The sequence below is a fragment of the Fusarium oxysporum genome, chromosome 2 (genome assembly GCF_000149955.1).
Source record: "Fusarium oxysporum f. sp. lycopersici 4287 chromosome 2, whole genome shotgun sequence".
In the NCBI taxonomy this organism is placed as follows: domain Eukaryota; kingdom Fungi; phylum Ascomycota; class Sordariomycetes; order Hypocreales; family Nectriaceae; genus Fusarium; species Fusarium oxysporum.
Genome location: NC_030987.1, coordinates 3381744 through 3398558, shown reverse-complemented (window position 1 = coordinate 3398558; position 16815 = coordinate 3381744). Strand labels below are relative to the sequence as shown.

Here is a 16815-nt window from a genome sequence, read left to right as displayed (position 1 = left end):
TAGCCCAACAGGGCCGTCTGCTAAATCCTCGACGCTATCGAGCATCTAATTTGCGCGACTGGTTTCCCGTCTCGTCTCAGCTCTTCCCTCGTCTCGCTCGTCGAGTTTGTCACGATCCTTTTTCCACCCTCATCTACTTCATCTTGCTTTTCTTCTCCCCCCCTTATCTCTACGGCATAGGCACCGTTAGAGTTGCCTGCTTCTTATCAATTTTACTGCCTGAAGCGCCATTGACGTTCTTCAAGGCTACTTTCTTCCGCTGAATGAATTAAGCCCTGCATTGACACGGTACGTCCAAAGCCAAATCTACTACGGCCCGTTCCCGCCGAAGTCGAGCCCGCGCCTGAAAACGACCACCTTTCATCGCAATCGATCACTGACGCGACTTTTTATCCTTACACAGGCTCTTCTATCTAATTTATTATCATTTGCGCACCGGTATACGAGTGCACATACTGCCGCCCGTCGCGATTACGCTTCGATTTGACGATCTAGAGGTACTCCAAATCGGTCGCGCCGCGCCTAAGCATCATACAAAATGGCATCCCATCAAGAGCGCACACTGCCCTCCAAGCACAATCCTCTCATGACAGAGGATGTTCCGGATTGTAAACAACCCCAAGCTATTTCAATGTCGTGAGATCGCAAGCTTACAATTGTTTCTAGACACGGATTTGGTCGCGCGTAGACGTCTCGGACAGACTAAGCTGACACCTAAGATGGCCGGCACTGGTGAGACTGAGCAGGCGGCTCTTGGCGTTTTTGATTATGCGCATCTCCGAGCCCCCCTTCCGAAGGGCATCGTCTCGGGCATCTTCAAGTCGAGCCCTAGCAGCTACTTCTTGATGCGACGCAGCTTTGACGGTTACATCTCCGCGACTGGCATGTTCAAGGCGAGCTTCCCTTACGCTGAGGCATCCGACGAGGAGGCAGAGCGCAGGTACATCAAGTCTCTTCCCACTACGAGCCCCGAAGAGACTGCTGGCAACATCTGGATTCCCCCGGAGCAGGCTCTCGTTCTCGCTGAGGAGTACAAGATTGCTCCTTGGATTCGCGCTCTCCTCGATCCCGCCAAGATTACCGTGACCACAACTCCAGACTCGTCTTCGCCCAAGAAGAGCATTACCGCCCCTCCCAGGTTTGATCCTGTCAAGGCGTCGCAGCCTGTGCTGGCACCCCCCACCCCCTCGACTATTCCTCGAAGTACTCGATCTCGTCGTTCTGCTAGTCCCACGAAGAGCACCAGGCGCGCCCCTGCCTCGCCTCGAAAGCGAAGCACCCGCGCCAAGGCCGAGACTGTCGAGACCATTACTGAGAAGACCGATCTCGTGAATGGTGTGGCTGAGACCGAGGCCAAGGTCGAGGAGACCAAGCGAGAGGATATTGTTCTGCAATCGACCGAGTTTGAGCCAGCTATCGTTCTGGAGCCCAGGGAAGAGGACCCCAAGGTCAAGGTCCACGTCGAGGAGGACATCGTCAAGGATGAGGACGGTGTCGAAACTAAGCGCACAATCACCGAAGTTGAGCTTCCTCTGCCCACAGCCGGCGAGCCTCCAACCGCCGAGGAGATTGCCCAAATGATGGAAGCAGCCAAGGAGATGGTCCAGAAGACCAAGGAGACTGAAGCCAAGGCTGATGAGGAACAAGAAAATGTCGATGAGGCCCCAGGTTCCGCCAAGAAGAGCAAGCGAAAGGCTGCGGATATTTCCATTGGCGACAAAGACGGCGAAGAGACAGAAAAGACTCCAGAGGAGCAGCCTAGATCAAAGAAGGTCAAGACTGAGACGGAATTAAGGAAAGAGAAGGTGAAGAACCGGGCATTACTTGGCCTGGGTGCCACAGTTGCAGTTGGGTGAGTAAAGATCTATGGTCTAATAGTGAAGAACCCTTGCTAACGTATGCCAGCGCGATTGTTCCTTGGCTTATGAACTTTATCTAAGCAATGAATTGTATGTCATGTCTTCGGAAATTAAACTAGGTCTTCTAGTAGGGACCTGAATAATCCCACCACAACCATGGCTGAGATATGGGACGGGCGGACTGGATTGGATCGGCGCGGCTATTGTATTTTTTGGTTGTTTCTTCATTTTCATTTTCATTTTCTGTCGTTGTGTCTCGTTTTAACGGAATCACTACCCAATACTCACTCACCCTGTTGCCGTAATGAGATGTCGAGAGTGGCATCTTGTTGAGACGACGCCCTTTCGATGTCTTTACTGCTGCTACTACTACTACTACTACTACTACTACTACTTACTATACCACATCACTATACCATACCTTACCATACCAACCTTGACCTTCCTCTTTTTTTATCAACTTTTATTACCAAAAACTTACTTCCCCCTTGCACATACCCCTGTGACCTGGAAGACACCAATACTAGATGAGTTGGTAGAAACTGGGTCTTTTGCTTCGATTGGTTCTGTTTGCTTGCATGGGGATTTCGGAACGACAGAGATGGAGATGGACACGATGAGGAACGTCCATATGAGAGAGGACGGTCGAGTTGACTGTGTCGACTCTATAGGATTATGTATGAAGACGTTGAAGTAAAATAAAATGAAAACTAATATGATAAATCGTGTCTAAGTGAAGCAAATATGAAAGACTGAACTCCCAAGTTATGAGAAACTTGTAGTGAGTTTGCCCCAGGCTTTAGTGTCTTTACTCCCTGAACATCCCCCGCAGCTCAGGTGCCTGCTCAGGCTTCCCCGCATCCTCCCTCCGCCCTCTTAACCATCTCCAACTCGGTCATCGTGTCGTGTCATAGGGAGAGACTCCCCCCGTAGATAAACTCGGTAGGTCTGGCTAAGTACGGCAATGGCCGGCTGTGATTCGGGTAACCATTCCCCCACACGCCAACCTTGAGTGAGATCCAAGACTTTTTGTTTGTTGTTGTAATGATTTATTTCTTATATCTTGTTCAGCTTCTTATTTAATCTTGTAAGCCTTGTTCCAAGTCAGACATTGGTTGTGATCCTGTCAGGTAAACTTGAACTATCCATTGTCTTATACTTTGCTACCATGAGACCTTCAACGCGGCTTGGAAGCTTGATGCTTCGTCGCGGTTTCGCCAGTTCGGCACGACGACTAGACAATTACGGCTTCATCGGTCTAGGACAAATGGCACGCATCCCCTTTCAAAGAATGGTTGTCAAATACTTACACAGAGAATAGGGTTATCAAATGGCAAAGAACCTCCAGTCAAAGTTGAAACCGTCAGACAAGGTGTCCATCTTTGATATCAACCCTGAATCTATGAAGGGTCTAGAAACAGAGATGAAGGCTGCTTCGACGGGAGCTCAAGTTGAATTGGCAGCCAGCGCATTCGATGCCTCCAAAGATGCTGTAGGTCATCCCACTCACTGACCATGTTTGTAGCCATCTTACTGACACATCTAGGACACAATCATCACTGTACTCCCAGAGCCTCAGCACGTCAAAGGTGTATACGAATCCGTCATCACATCATCTCTCCCCAAAAAGGACCGTGTGTTTATCGATTGTTCAACCATTGACCCTTCAACATCCCGCCAGGTCGCCAAGACTGTGTCTTCTGCTGGGCAAGGCACATTCGTTGATGCGCCCATGTCTGGAGGTGTTGTAGGCGCCACTGCTGGAACATTGACCTTTATGCTCGGTGCTTCACCTGATCTCATTCCTCGTCTCGAGCCTGTCCTTCTCCTCATGGGAAAGAAAGTGCTTCATTGCGGTGATCAAGGCGCAGGTCTATCCGCCAAGTTGGCCAACAACTACCTCCTGGCTCTGAACAACATTGCTACCGCAGAAGCCATGAACTTGGGCATGCAATGGGGTCTGGATCCTAAGAAACTGGCTGGTGTTATCAATGTCAGCACAGGACGATGCTGGCCCAGTGAGGTCAACAACCCCGTCGCCGGTGTTGTTGAGACAGCGCCAGCCAACAGAGATTACAGAGGAGGATTCGGTATATCTCTGATGAAGAAGGATCTGAGACTGGCTATGGTCGCTGCTGAGGAGGCTGGTGCGAGAATGGAGTTGGCAAAGACGGCGTTTGCAGTTTATGAAGCTGCTGAAAAGGAGGAGAAGTGCAAGGGACGGGACTTTTCTGTTGTGTACCGATATTTGGGCGGTAAGGAGGAGCAGTCATAAAACAGTGAGCTTAGAAGAAAGGGGTGATGACGCATGGCTCGTATAAGTTAGGTTGGTGTTGTCAACTCATCCGTGCTCTTGAATAAAAGAATAGACCAAGAAAGAATAATAAATCCATGACATGTGATAGTCACTGAAAGGCAGTGTTACAATGGAGATGAAGCTTGTAAGGTATCATCAAATCTAGCTAGATCTCATCATGAAACATCAATTACACATTCAGAATCGGATCGGTAGCATAAAACGATCCGAAGTCCTACAGCAACTAACAAAAAAAAGAAATGGATCAGATTCAACCCGACGCTACAGATCTTATCTCTATTGTGTGCAGCAAAAAGAGGGTCGGCCGCCAAGTGTAATACACGTTCCAGAAGTGGAAATGCCCCGTAAGCGAGCAGCAGAACCCGAGGCCCAACGCGAGAAAAGCGAGAAACGCGAGCTAAACAAGCATTTCCAACGTTGAAATAAGCGGATCTGCACCCGGGAATAGACATAACCGGGCCTTGGCATTCGCATCATCAACTGTTGATGAGCTAGTCACTCGAATTTAACCTTTGAATTAACCACCTTTCCCTCCGTATTTTCAGTGCTCTCAGGTATGGTTAATGTCCCGAAGTCCGGGTGTTGGTCCCGTAAAATCCGGAGGAATTGGGTCGCAATGAGAAAATGAAAGGATCGAGTCAGCAACGATGGATCTTGTATGCGCGTACCGTAATCATATTCGGCCTATCTTTACACCTTGGTCACTCTTTTCTTCCTCTCTTTTCCCTTCTTCTTCTCTCTTCGTCCTCTCTTGTGTTTCTTCATGAAACAAGGATCCTTTCATACAAGCGGGTCGCTTGAAACGAATCCATAAGTCATCATCATCCACAGACCAAGAGGCAAATACCAGTGACAATCACTGCTCTCTCTTCATTTACTTGGCATTTCTTCACCTTTACATATCGAGTAGAGTACTACACTGAGATAGCCTCAAAATGTACGAATTATACGCTCGTCGACCAGCGAGTTTCGACGACTGCACCGATATCACCGCCCTCTGTCCCGTCAGCGCAACTGTCCTCGGTTATGTTCCCAACAAAGGATCCAGTTACTTCTTTACAATCTGTTTTGCGATTCTATTCCTGTCCTCTGTAGGGCTGGGTGTCTGGAAGAAGACATGGACCTATGCTGCGACTCTTGGAGCAGGCTTACTGCTCGAGACTATTGGTATGATCTACCAACTCAACACCACTCGCTGAGAGGAAGAGAAAAAAATGATGAAATGCTAACAAGTCCAGGATATATCGGCCGTATTCAGATGGACCCTAACCCATGGAAGTCATCAGCCTTCCAGACCCAAATCTGCTGCATCATCATCGCCCCGACCTTCATCTGCGCCGCCATCTACCTCACCCTCAAGCACGTCGCCCTCGCACTCAACCCAGACCTCTCACGAATTCATCCTCGATGGTATCCACGCATCTTCCTCCCCGCCGACCTCTCGTGTCTCATCATCCAAGCCATCGGCGGCGGTGTCGCAGCAGCAGCAAAGCGCAACCAGCCCGAGCTCGCTAGGAACGGCAACAGGACCATCATCGCCGGTGTCGTCCTCCAAGTCATCGTGCTCCTCGCCTTTGGAGCCATGGGCACTGATTACTACTTGCGTGTGAAGAAGTACCTCCATAGTTCAGAGGCTGCCCCTGAGTCGCTGCGTGTCTGGCAGGATAAGAAGTTCCGTATGTTTGGCTTTGCTGTTTCGGGCGCCTATTTTGCCATTCTCACTCGTTGCATTTACCGGTTAGTGCACAATCCTCATTTATCCTATCTTCTTACATCAGCTGACGCGAGAAACTGTAGAATTGCCGAAATGGCTGGTGGCTGGGGTAACCATATCATGCAGGATGAGCCTAGCTTCCTCGTCCTCGATAGCTCCCTTGTTCTCATCACTGGCTTCCTATTGACGGCCTTCCATCCTGGAATTTTCTTCCCTCAGATGGCTGTCACTATGCAGCGCACTAAGAAGACTGAGGCCGAGACACCTGCCGAATCTTCCAGCGAGGAACGAAAAGTTGAAAACTCTCAGACTGCTTAGAGGGATATGGAATAGATTAGGATAGTGTATAGGAAGGGGTATTTGTTGTTTAGTCTTGTTTGAACCAGGGCGCGAGGTATTGGGACGATATTAGACCAGTTCTTGTAGACTCGGATGAGTCCAAGTTGAGCGTGTCTTGATAATGCTTTCTATCGATATTAGGATTTAACCAGTCTATCGGCTTCTCCATCGTCATCGCTGTCCGTCTCTTCTTCCTCGTCATCATCCTCTTCCTCATCCTCTTCTTCTTCCTCCGATGATTCCTCTTCTGTCTCTTCCTCAGTCTCCTCGCTTTCTTGCTCTTCTTCTGCAAGCCAGTCATCCAAAGTCTTAGCACCCACTGCTTCGCCCGTGCCTGCCCCTGTGCCATTTGACTTGCTAGGCATGGCTGTCTTGGCCGCCTCGTCAAGTCTCTCACTGGCAGGTAGCGTACTTCTTTCAACATCATACCTAGAACTTTGACTGCCTTCAGGTTCTCGAAGTCGGCGATCAGGCTGCTTTCCTTCCTCAACCCAGTCGGGTAAGGGTTCGTAGCCCCGAAGACCATGAATACCACCGCCACCTGCAAGCACCAATGTGGAAGAACCCAGGAGGAATCCCTTTCGAGATTCTGATGGGCTCGGGGCATGTGGTGCGGGCTTCTCAGCAAGGAGCATCAACGTCGCCAGCTGGGGAACTGCAAGAAGTGATCGATACATTCTCGCGCGATCACGGAGATCGAACGATGTATCATATCTCACAAGTAGCAGGACGTATTCCCATAACCTCACAATAGGATGAGTATCTGTATCCATGGGCGGATCCTCCTCAGCGTCCCTCTCCTTTTCAGCTTCACTCTTGCGGTTGAGGTGGTGGAGGTAAACCTTGGCCGCCAAGAGCAGAATCTGTTGCTTAGCAACTGGCGATTCATTAGAAAACTCCTTGAGCAAGATGCGAAGAACATCTGGCGCAATGTTGTCCTCTCCATTCAGACCCGAGAATTCGCCCACGAGCCAGATGATTGTAGCACGAGCCTGGGGGTCAGTTGCAGAGTCGAGATTCTTCGCTAGACGAACGACCGTCCCAACATGTCCCTGGACGTCCTGTTGTATCAGGTGACGAATGACTGTCAGTGACTCGGCAGCAAGGGTACCATCCAAGCTAGTAATTTGACCCAGGAGCAACTTCAAGCATCGAGGAGCTGCAGAGGTATCAGTCTGGGCGCAGCGTCCAATAGCACGCACCGCCTCTCGAACCAATGCTTTGTTTGTTCCTTGCGAGAAGTGCTCGAGCTCCTTCAGAATAAGGCTTTTAACATGTGGTGGGCTGTGAGGGAAGATAATTGTCAGGATTTCCAACTTCAACTCCCATACAGGGGCAGTATCGGTGGCTCGAACCAGGAAATGGCTCGCATATTTGACGAAATCAGTTGGCCGAAGAAGACATACGGAGACGATATTGAACAGAGCAGTCTCCTGAATATCCTGAGCTCCACGAAGCAAGGCGATCAAGGGGCCAATAGCCTGCTTTACATAATCGGGTGTTCCGATGTCGACATAGCACCGAGTGACAGCGACAACAACACCAGCATTCCTACTCTGCAGTAAAGGTCTGATGCCATTTAGCAGCAATGCCAGATCCGGGTCAAGCACTAAAGACCCCTGACTTCGACTACCTTGTCGCGATTCGCCGTAGAAGTCGTCCACTTGCTGATCCTGGGAATTTTCGGTAGATTCGTCTGGCGACTCTGTCCTTCGAGGGAAACACTTTCGCGCATAATACATCATCAGTCGTAGTGTAGCCAGTTGACTCCATTCGTCCATATCTACCACTTGTTTGATCAGCGTGCGATAATGCTTATGAATAAGGTCTATTCGGTCGGGGCAAATCTCGAGGAAAGCTGACACGGCAGCTCCAGCAACATAGTATTGCTTATCACCCAGCAAAGTCGATAAGTAGTCGATCAACTGCGGCGCTTGACTCGGGTCTAATCGATGGCATTTCGGAATCGCAAGGGCAGCTGCTTTCCGCACGTAGGGGCTCATGTCGGCGACGCCCTTCTTGATAGCGAGAGATACAATCTGGCTGATGACGGGGACTCGAATTCCGGACATGGTCTTGAGGGCGAGAGCTCGGACTTGGGGGTTCTGATCGGATAAGGATTTCTGAATAGTGTTGATGGAGAGGAGTGCGAGATCGGGCTCCTTTTCGGCATGGTGGATGAGGTATATGTAGACAAGCTTCTTGATCTCAATATTCGGTGAGGCGACATTCTTGACGACAGAAGAGAAGAACGGTAGTGTCTTGTGGTTTCGGTACATCATCTGCCTCATCACTATTAGTGCCAGGATACACTGCCGAGAGATCAACACAACGCACCGCCATAACACGCCGTAGACCCTCGAGAACCTCGCGCTCGTTCCTGCTATCCAGTAACTTCCTCATCTGGTTTCGATCCAAAGGTCTTGAGCTCGTGCGCGCACCGCGCGTCGCCTGGGCAGCATCGAGGGTGAGCTCCCTCGCTGGATGATCAGTCAGTTTAGCGACAGATGAAGCGGTCAATAGAGAGACGTACCGGTCTCCATGAGACTCGAGATCCTCGCTATTGACTCCATTGCGCGAGTGAGCTTTTCGAGCTTACGCCGCGTTGAGAGGAGGGAGAGCTTTTGAGGGGGGTTTTAGTGTAGGTGTTTGAGATGACGTTGAGAGATGGTTGCTGCGGACTGTGGAGGTGGAGGGGCGTGACAATTGGTGGGGAGCCCAACTACCTGCCCCTAGACAGTACAACTTCAACCTTGTATCAATATATTGACCTGAAGATTGAGAACAGCATCCGAGTTTCCTAAAATGCCATTATGACAGTCATTCCACAAAATATGTCATTAGGGTTTAAACATGCGATATCAAACTCGAAACTCAACTCTCTTTGCTTAACCTTCTTGATATGAGCTACCCTGGATAAACTCAATGGCAACATCACACTATGGAATCCTCTCAACCCATCATCGTCTCGCCAAAAACTCCTTCCGAGCTTCTATCGTATATCATATCGTACCATAGATATCCTTCGACAATAATAATCGGCTCATCAAAAGAAGAGTTTCAGAGCTCACTCATCGAGGACATAAGACACCATCTCACTCTTCAAGAAGAACAACTACAACTGGAAGACTCAGGGAACTCAGAAACACAACCTTCTCATCAGCTCCTAAAAGCACCCCTGTATCAAATAGCCATATCCCGCCACATTAGATTTCTATTTGCGCCAACTGTCACACATCTACGCGCCTTTCTCTCTGTCTTTACACCAAAGGACTCACTCATACCAGCACCACCAAACTATACGTCCACTTCTCGACCACCACTGCTTCTGGTCTACGGTCTTCTGGCTCTTCACAGGGACGCAAGTGAATGGTCTGCGCAAGGCATCGGTAACTCAGCTGCTCTCCTAGTCGATGCTGCCTCACGAAACGAGTTTAGAGCTGCCATCATTGAGCCAAAAGGGATAGGAGGACACGATACCCTGGATCACCTTGGAGGAGAGATAATGCCTCTGTTGAATGGCACACCAAGAAGAGACGATGGGTCATGGAGTGGACGGACAGTCAGTCTCAAGCAAGTCTTGAGTCGATGGTTCGAATTCGATACTCGTGAACAAGAAGGTTGAATTGGTTGGTGCTCTCCCATTAGAAACTGTGACGAGTTTCCCTATTACTAAGTGCACAATACACTCGGACAATGTGTGAAATAGTCAATGAATATCAAGTCTTGATTACCATGATCAAAAGAGACATACTAGGCGTCAACATTAACATATCATCATTACAGCCTTCAACGCCAACCCATGGTATCTAAGGTATCCCAAATATTGCCGCCAACCATAACATAAAGCATGACAAAAACACGGAAACCACCGTTAGACAGACTTAAGCAATAGCCTGCTCCATCTCAGCAATGTACAGCTTGATGTGTGCCTCCATCTTGCGGTACTCTTCATGCGCACTATGAACCTCATTCTCAATATTCTCCTTCAAGTCAAGCATCTATGCACATGTTAGTAATTTGCCACTCATACACAACGTCGCGGGATGGCTTACCTTTTTCTCAGTCTGCTCGATTCTGACACGTCGAACCTCCATCTCCTTGCCCTTCTCAGTCTGTTCCTCAGTGAGCTGCTTGTGCACTGCCCGGAGCTCATGCATCTTCTCCTTCGCCTCCCTCGCCTTCTGGTTGCTCTGCTCGCGGAGTTTCTCTGTCCTCTCTGTCCACTTGTTCAACTGACGTTTCAGCATAGTCTCGGTGCGCTCGACTTCACGCGCGTTGTTACCGCGCTCTGAGAGGGCATCACGCTGCTTTGCATTACGTGCTAGTTCTTCCTCTTCCTTGGCCAGCTCTGCAGCGATCTCGTCGAGGATCTTTATGCATGATGCAACATCTGTTGAGACGACTGAGAATGAATCCGTTGAGGTCTGCAGGGCTCGTGCTCTTCGGTCCAATGCGTCGATGTGTGATTTATCGTTGTTGAGAATTTCACGCAGCTCGGCCAAGTTCTCCTGAAGATCTGAGGCGCTCTGGAGCACATAAGGTCGCAGTTTTGTGCTTTCCTGTTTCAAGGTAACCTTTTCGTGGGTCTTTTGTTCCAACACTGCAGTGAGCTCGCCCTTCTTCTGCTTGGCCTCTTCCAGCCGTGCAGCAACCCTTTCCTGGTTCCGTCGAAGCTCTAGCAGTCTCTTCTTGAGCTCCTCGTTCCTCATTGTCTTTTCTCGGACTTGCGCCTCCATGGCTTTGCGGTTGTGTTTCATATCTTCCAGACGACCCTCATTCTCCTGGTTCTCGGCATAGAGCGTCTCAATGCGTGTCTTTGTCGACTCTGCCTTGTTATAGTACTGGTCGATAACAGCCGTTTGTGACTCGCGGAATCGAACAAAATTGATTAGGTAACTGAAAATCTTCACGAGGCGATCATATGTCGGCTTATACAAGTCGTTGAAGCTGAAATCGGTAATGCCGCACTCAAACAACAGCCTGCGCAGCGACACATAAAAGCCCATGAGGTTGCGAGTGTCCGGAGGGATGACATCCGAGTATTCTCCCACAATATCCTCGGCGGCAGCTCGCATGGCCGGCTCAACAGTCTCACGCGTCGCATTGAGAAGGAGTTCGGCGAACCACTCAAAGATTTGCTGAACATGTGCTGCATTTGGCTTTTGAAGATCTGCGACGGTGAAGTTGATGCCGATGTCGGTGATGCAGCCAACGATTTCGCGGTCAGGGAGACGCATAAAAGCATCTGCCTCTTCCTCCTTTTTTCGAGTCCGCGATTGTTGCTGCGAGGTTGGAATAATGCTCATTCGCGGATTGTACGCCATAGTTGCGGTTGTGTTTTATCTTGTCAAAATCGTATTCTCTTCTTTGGCTGCGCTTTTGGCTTAATTAGTTTGTCGCGATTACTGAAAAGGATAAACACCATATTAGGTGTTGCCGTGGAAACATAGAGAAGTGGCATCACGTGATGGCATATCGCAGCCCAACTCAGTCGTGCCAGTATTGTTTCAAAAAATGGAGATTTGTGCAGATCTTAAACAGTGGCTTCAGACAAATGCGATAGATGTCTTTGATAAACGATGTCTTTGCTATTGGTCATGTTTAATTTCGTCCCTAATTATGGGAAAGTTTTATCTCTAAACCCTGCAACTGATCTTGATCGATATATGATACTCCAGACAACTCAGGAGGTACTCAAGAGATGCCATGTTGAGTTTCTGATACTATGAATGATAATTCTGAGCTTTGAGCCATCATCTGATCTCGAAATAACACTTTCGAAACCCAAAGAATGCTGCAGGAAGAAGCACTGACATGTTCCACAAAACTGCTATCAGTGACGTTCGCTCGTATCACTAAATATAGTCTAGATGGTCACCAGCATATCATTGGCGAGAATTGACTGGTGATCCTTGACTATTCTGCACTTGTTCGTCTCACTTGCAGCCGTCAACTCGTCTCTGTGCATTTGCAACCTGTGAATTAATCACTCAACTCGCGTGGCTTGGTAATGCAGCAGATGCAAGCACATTGAAGCAAATTGTTGTGTCATCTAGTCTCTGCGGCACGCAGTGAACAGTCGCTCAGTATAGCTGATACTACCTTATACAGCGACTCACTGAAAGAAACCCAACTTGGGTTGTTGGCCGTTGGTCAAAACTCTTCCAAGGGAACGTGTTTGTAAGCCAGTTTCTCAGAAGTCTTCGTCCCACGTTGCCAGCTCCAACCACAACTTCTGCGTACAGTATCTTATCCACGTGGCGGTACGCCAGCACGCCCGAGCCAGACCCAGGACGTTTCATTGCTTTTTGATCAATCAAAGTGGCGCCCCTGAAACGAAACCACCATCCTCTTACTCTAGCCTGTCTGCTTGTCCAGGGGGTAAGAAAGCCCGAAGTCTGAGTAAAAAAGCAATAGCTCTACGCCATTGAAACATGAGATCGATTGGCTCAAAGCCTAGTCCCCAGAACCAATACTCCCCAATGAAACAAGGCCTCAGGGGCATCGAAACGCTGGGACAAATCTGCCCCGATCGACTCTGACAAAGGAGCAAACCTAATCTTCGCTTCTGCCGAAGAGATCAAACCCATTTACTGATTCAAGAACTGATTGACTCGCTGGTATTGACCGCAAATAGTCCTTGGCTCGGAAATTGGCCAGAAACCTATTGGAATAGGCAACGGGAAGCGACATATATCTTGTTGTGCGACACACACATCCCCCGGCTATTGGCGACGACCGAAAAAGAAGCCTTCAAAAATCCTCTTCATGCATGACTTGACATGCATGGTGCCTTGCGGAAAACTTTCTTGGACAAGGAAACCCCGAGTAACTTGCTAAGGTTACGGAGGGATGGGCCGCCCTTTGTTTCCGTGGCGGGCGCCGGGAGCGCTAAGATTCACCACTGTTAGACAAGGATCCCATCCTCTGCTGCATAACAGAGAGTGTCGTTAACATTGCAAGATGGGACTGTTGGGATGTCGCAAGCTTGAAAGACGATCTCTCTGGGATCTTCTTGTGGTTTCTCAGCTGTTAGGATGTAGAGATGCCACACGATTCAGGATCACTGACCCAACTGCAAATTCATTGGCCAATCTGAAGTTCGGGTGAAGTCAAAAAGAACCCTCTGGTCCCTGATTCGCAACGTTTATCAGGCCCAAGCTCCACGTTGCAACGGTCGTGCTGCGGGAGTGCTATAGTACAGTATACGTACCAAGGCATGTTCCGCGATAGACTGGACAAACTTGCCGACCATGCCACAGTGATGTATGACAAGTTGATTGTGTGACGTCGAATATGTAACTTCAACTCTTATGAAGGCTAAGCTGAACCGGCCTGACCTGTCTGCTTGTGTGATGAAAGAAATCCTGAAATGCAATTGATCGACATAGAGCTTCGATTCGGTAATGGTTGACCTGAACTGCTCGTGTAATTATGACGCTCATTTCCATGTTGGATCGACGGTAGGAGGAGACGAAAACTTGGTTCGGAAATAACCCTACCCATGCATGCCATGTTCTTGATAGAAGTCCAGGATTGTAAACAGTGCCTCTGGGGACTCAAAGATTGAAAGAAAGAAGCAGAAAGACTGCCTAGGGATCAAAATATGGTAACTGGCCGTATTTGTTACCCTGTCATGTCAAAAAAAGCTGGCCTTTGCGGCTATCCTAACTACTTGATAGCCTTGTGGCTTCGTTAAGCTCTTGGTGATAGACAGGGGATGTATCGATCATCACATTCCAAAAGCCCGTATAAGATCCAACGGCTGACAACAAGCGAGGTGCTAAGATTCAGTCAGCACTTTCTAAGCATCGGCTGGCGGATACGAAGGCCCCGAAGGCAACGAGAAATCAAGTGTCGGGCTTTAAGAGAGTGACTTCGTACTTTGAAAAGAAAATACGAAGAAACACGCAGGGACGGCGTAGACAGGCGCAAGTCGCATGGGTCCTGATGCGAGGTACATAGGTACCGGTACCTGGAAAACGGACGAGAGAGGCTTGGCAAAAAGGCTCAAGAACAGGGTACCTGATGTCGTCTGCTAACCCAGCCTCTGCAACATGCTACGCACAGCAAATCAATTCGCAGCTACAGCACTGGGCTGTATAAGGTAGTTTCGCAGCATTGCTTTGTCCAAGTCAAGCGCTCGAGCTAAAGGGGGCGGAAGAGGGAGGGAGCAAGCACTGTCGTCTCTCGAGACTCTCTGCATGCCCCAGACGGTTGTGAGACATGACTGAACAGCTGCAGTAGTCACCTAATAGCAAGGGGCGGGGGATTTTGGCGTGACAGCCTCGATCGCATGGCAGCGAACGAGATCTTCGGACAGGGCGAAACAATGTCCCCTGTGTCGAACTAGCGTCCAACCCAATATCTGTTGATAGTACTACACTCAATCGTGTGGCGGGTGTCGTGAACCACGAGACCAGCTATCGCGATTCATCACGGCCGCGGGAGGAGAAAGAAGCCGAAGAGAATAAGCGACGAGAACGAGAGTTTCTGACATGTGCCGATGGCTGCTTGGCTCCATGGCTACTATTCAATGATATCCCGCGAGGAGACGGAAAAGGCGTTTGACTCGATCTTGTCAATGTGAGGGAACTTTCCAAAGTTGAGCCGAGTCAATTTGTGGCTGCAACGGCGACACAAGTGTGGCGAACAGTCGCGTTGCAGAAGATCACAGACGAAAGAGGAGCTGAGCACCGAGAAAGTGTCCCCGTGGCATACTGAGAGGAACGGCAAAGCCATCAACTCGTGGTTATGCACACCCTCTCGTTACTGAGATTGGCCAATCCAAGGAAGTGGTCATTGCAGAAGGGCACGAACTTGACCTCATGCATTGGTTGAGGTGTCCTGAGGTAAGATGAGATTCGACATCTAACGTCCAAGCCAATGCCAACGCCAATGCGAGGAGAGGACATACACGGAGCTATACCGACGATCATCGACGGCTCCTAGCGGAGTGAAGATCCGGAGGGCCCATGTTGCTCCATCTTCAGCTGTGATGATTGCCAAGTATCAAAGCTCAAATGGAATTCTGTTCTTTTGTCAGTATCTTGTAATCCTTGACGTAGACACGAACAGCATATTGAGCTCGTGACACAAAGACAATGTCGTCCATGCTGTTTGTTTCATGCAATTCCTTCAAAAGCGGCCAAAATAGCATCCGCTACTCCTTTCAGAGTTAATCTAGCGGCTGCTGAGTGTTAGTCGACAGCCAAGACCGCCCAGCCTCTGCTTGGAACACAAGTACCGACAAGGGTAGTGATGAGAAGAATCTAAAGCATGATTGTACGGAGGTATAGGAATGAGAGAGCACAAGCCGGACCACCTAAGCATTTGCCATGAATCAGTTGTTATCTATCATCAGCTGCTGTGGTATCTGTAGATGCTTTAGAGAGATGAGTCCTAAAGTTGGCTCCCTCTTGCCATGAATCGTACCTGCTAGTTATTGCTCCCCGCCTTTTACATCATCTTCATGCCATTGGCAAATTCACTCTGGTGATGTTTTGCTTAGTTAGGTCCTTCCACATAAAAACAAACAAACCTGATCAATCACCAATACCGTACGTAGCTTTCCTCGCTAGATCTTCTGCCCCTCTCAGCTTAGACGAGTCAGCTTGACCTCTCATTGCTGCCTTGTTCAATCGATGACCACCATCTGCTCAAAACACTTTGACTTGCATATAACTAAGTACCTAAACACGATTCATTGATCCGGGCTATCCACTAGATCACGAGGACTTGGAGCGGATTGCTGCTTATCCATTGATGTGCATACTGTACTTATCGTACACTATCATATGTACCTCTTCATTTCCTCTCGCTTGCTCTATCCGAGTTCCCTTGCTCCAATTCAAGTTTCACCGAGTATTGCGGTGTTGACCGTCTGGTCTTGTCGGATGCTTTTGCTCTACCCGTTCAATTACGAGGCTGCCCCGCCGCCTAACTCCCAGCACTTAACCAACGCCAACAGCATCAACTCAGCGGCCCCTCCAGCGGGTTGAGCGCCACCTCATCAGCAGCCTAAGTGTGCCCCTCGACGCCCTGGAAGTCCCCGCCAGCAAGTACTGGTACTGGGCATCGCTTATTGAGTGCCTACATCCACTAACGATTCTCGTACCGCTACCTCATGAGACCTTTTTTACAGTGATCCACTTCCATTTGCTCTAAAAGGCCCCGTTGAAAGGGCTCCAGAGAGACGGGACCCTTGCCACGTTGACCAGGGGGTATCTGGGGGCTTTTGATGTCCTTCTGATGCGCTTAGGTCTAAAAAAAAAGGAGGTACGTACCGGGTACACACTGGAGCCCTTGACTCCTGTTAGCACTTTCAAGTTGCAAGGGATCAGTCCAAAAGCAAAGCACAATTCAGTGACTGTGGGCCTTTCCCGCCCTTCCCTGTCTGTCTCTGCTTCCGCCGAAGCCTGACGTCGATTTTCCCACTCAACCTGCAGCATCTCGTTGGCCGCAACTGGGAAGCTACCTCCTAGTCATTGGCTTGTTCCATTGACCCATTTCCTTCCCTTTCCTTCCCTGTCCTCCCGGCCCCCGGGGCCCCTGAAAAATTTGGGCCTTTCATTCAACACCCC

The 16815-nt window shown here is 49.3% G+C and overlaps 6 protein-coding genes across 12 annotated transcripts; 4 read left to right on the top strand and 2 right to left on the bottom strand.

Annotated features, from left to right (window-relative positions):
- The first annotated feature begins 58 nt into the window (after positions 1–58).
- On the top strand, positions 59–2600 carry FOXG_08424 (uncharacterized protein). Of its 2 annotated transcripts, XM_018387348.1 has the most exons (4): positions 59–288; positions 404–608; positions 667–1852; positions 1906–2600. In XM_018387348.1, the coding sequence occupies exons 2-4, from the start codon at positions 539–541 to the stop codon at positions 1937–1939; spliced, it is 1290 nt and encodes a 429-aa protein (XP_018245191.1). In that variant the 5' UTR covers positions 59–288; positions 404–538; the 3' UTR covers positions 1940–2600. The 2 variants fall into 2 exon arrangements, with proteins under 2 accessions (XP_018245191.1, XP_018245190.1); XM_018387347.1 differs by having other exon boundaries at positions 59–608.
- Positions 2601–2798: 198 nt separating this feature from the next.
- On the top strand, positions 2799–4322 carry FOXG_08423 (3-hydroxyisobutyrate dehydrogenase). Of its 2 annotated transcripts, XM_018387345.1 has the most exons (3): positions 2799–3129; positions 3181–3351; positions 3406–4322. In XM_018387345.1, exons 1-3 carry the CDS (start codon positions 3028–3030, stop codon positions 4132–4134), a joined length of 1002 nt encoding a protein of 333 aa, XP_018245188.1. In that variant the 5' UTR covers positions 2799–3027; the 3' UTR covers positions 4135–4322. The 2 variants fall into 2 exon arrangements, with proteins under 2 accessions (XP_018245188.1, XP_018245189.1); XM_018387346.1 differs by having other exon boundaries at positions 2799–3351.
- A 309-nt stretch (positions 4323–4631) lies between these two features.
- FOXG_08422 (uncharacterized protein) lies at positions 4632–7992 on the top strand. 2 transcript variants are annotated; one of them, XM_018387343.1, is made up of 3 exons: positions 4632–5343; positions 5415–5913; positions 5974–7992. In XM_018387343.1, exons 1-3 carry the CDS (start codon positions 5112–5114, stop codon positions 6206–6208), a joined length of 966 nt encoding a protein of 321 aa, XP_018245186.1. In that variant the 5' UTR covers positions 4632–5111; the 3' UTR covers positions 6209–7992. The 2 variants fall into 2 exon arrangements, with proteins under 2 accessions (XP_018245186.1, XP_018245187.1); XM_018387344.1 differs by lacking the exon at positions 4632–5343 and having other exon boundaries at positions 5391–5913.
- FOXG_08421 (uncharacterized protein) lies at positions 5169–8916 on the bottom strand. The gene is made up of 3 exons (XM_018387342.1): positions 8763–8916; positions 8567–8709; positions 5169–8511 (listed from the first exon to the last, which is right to left on the bottom strand). Exons 1-3 carry the CDS (start codon positions 8800–8802, stop codon positions 6367–6369), a joined length of 2328 nt encoding a protein of 775 aa, XP_018245185.1. The 5' UTR covers positions 8803–8916; the 3' UTR covers positions 5169–6366.
- Positions 8917–8967: 51 nt separating this feature from the next.
- On the top strand, positions 8968–10099 carry FOXG_08420 (uncharacterized protein). Its single transcript, XM_018387341.1, has one exon. It carries the CDS (start codon positions 9171–9173, stop codon positions 9852–9854), a length of 684 nt encoding a protein of 227 aa, XP_018245184.1. The 5' UTR covers positions 8968–9170; the 3' UTR covers positions 9855–10099.
- On the bottom strand, positions 8975–16406 carry FOXG_08419 (kinetochore protein NUF2). 4 transcript variants are annotated; one of them, XM_018387340.1, is made up of 4 exons: positions 14117–16097; positions 13304–14015; positions 10285–13243; positions 9890–10230 (listed from the first exon to the last, which is right to left on the bottom strand). In XM_018387340.1, exons 3-4 carry the CDS (start codon positions 11554–11556, stop codon positions 10114–10116), a joined length of 1389 nt encoding a protein of 462 aa, XP_018245183.1. In that variant the 5' UTR covers positions 11557–13243; positions 13304–14015; positions 14117–16097; the 3' UTR covers positions 9890–10113. The 4 variants fall into 4 exon arrangements, with proteins under 4 accessions (XP_018245180.1, XP_018245183.1, XP_018245182.1 ...); XM_018387337.1 differs by having other exon boundaries at positions 8975–10230; positions 10285–14015; positions 14117–16406; XM_018387339.1 differs by having other exon boundaries at positions 13304–16097.
- Positions 16407–16815: the final 409 nt, after the last annotated feature.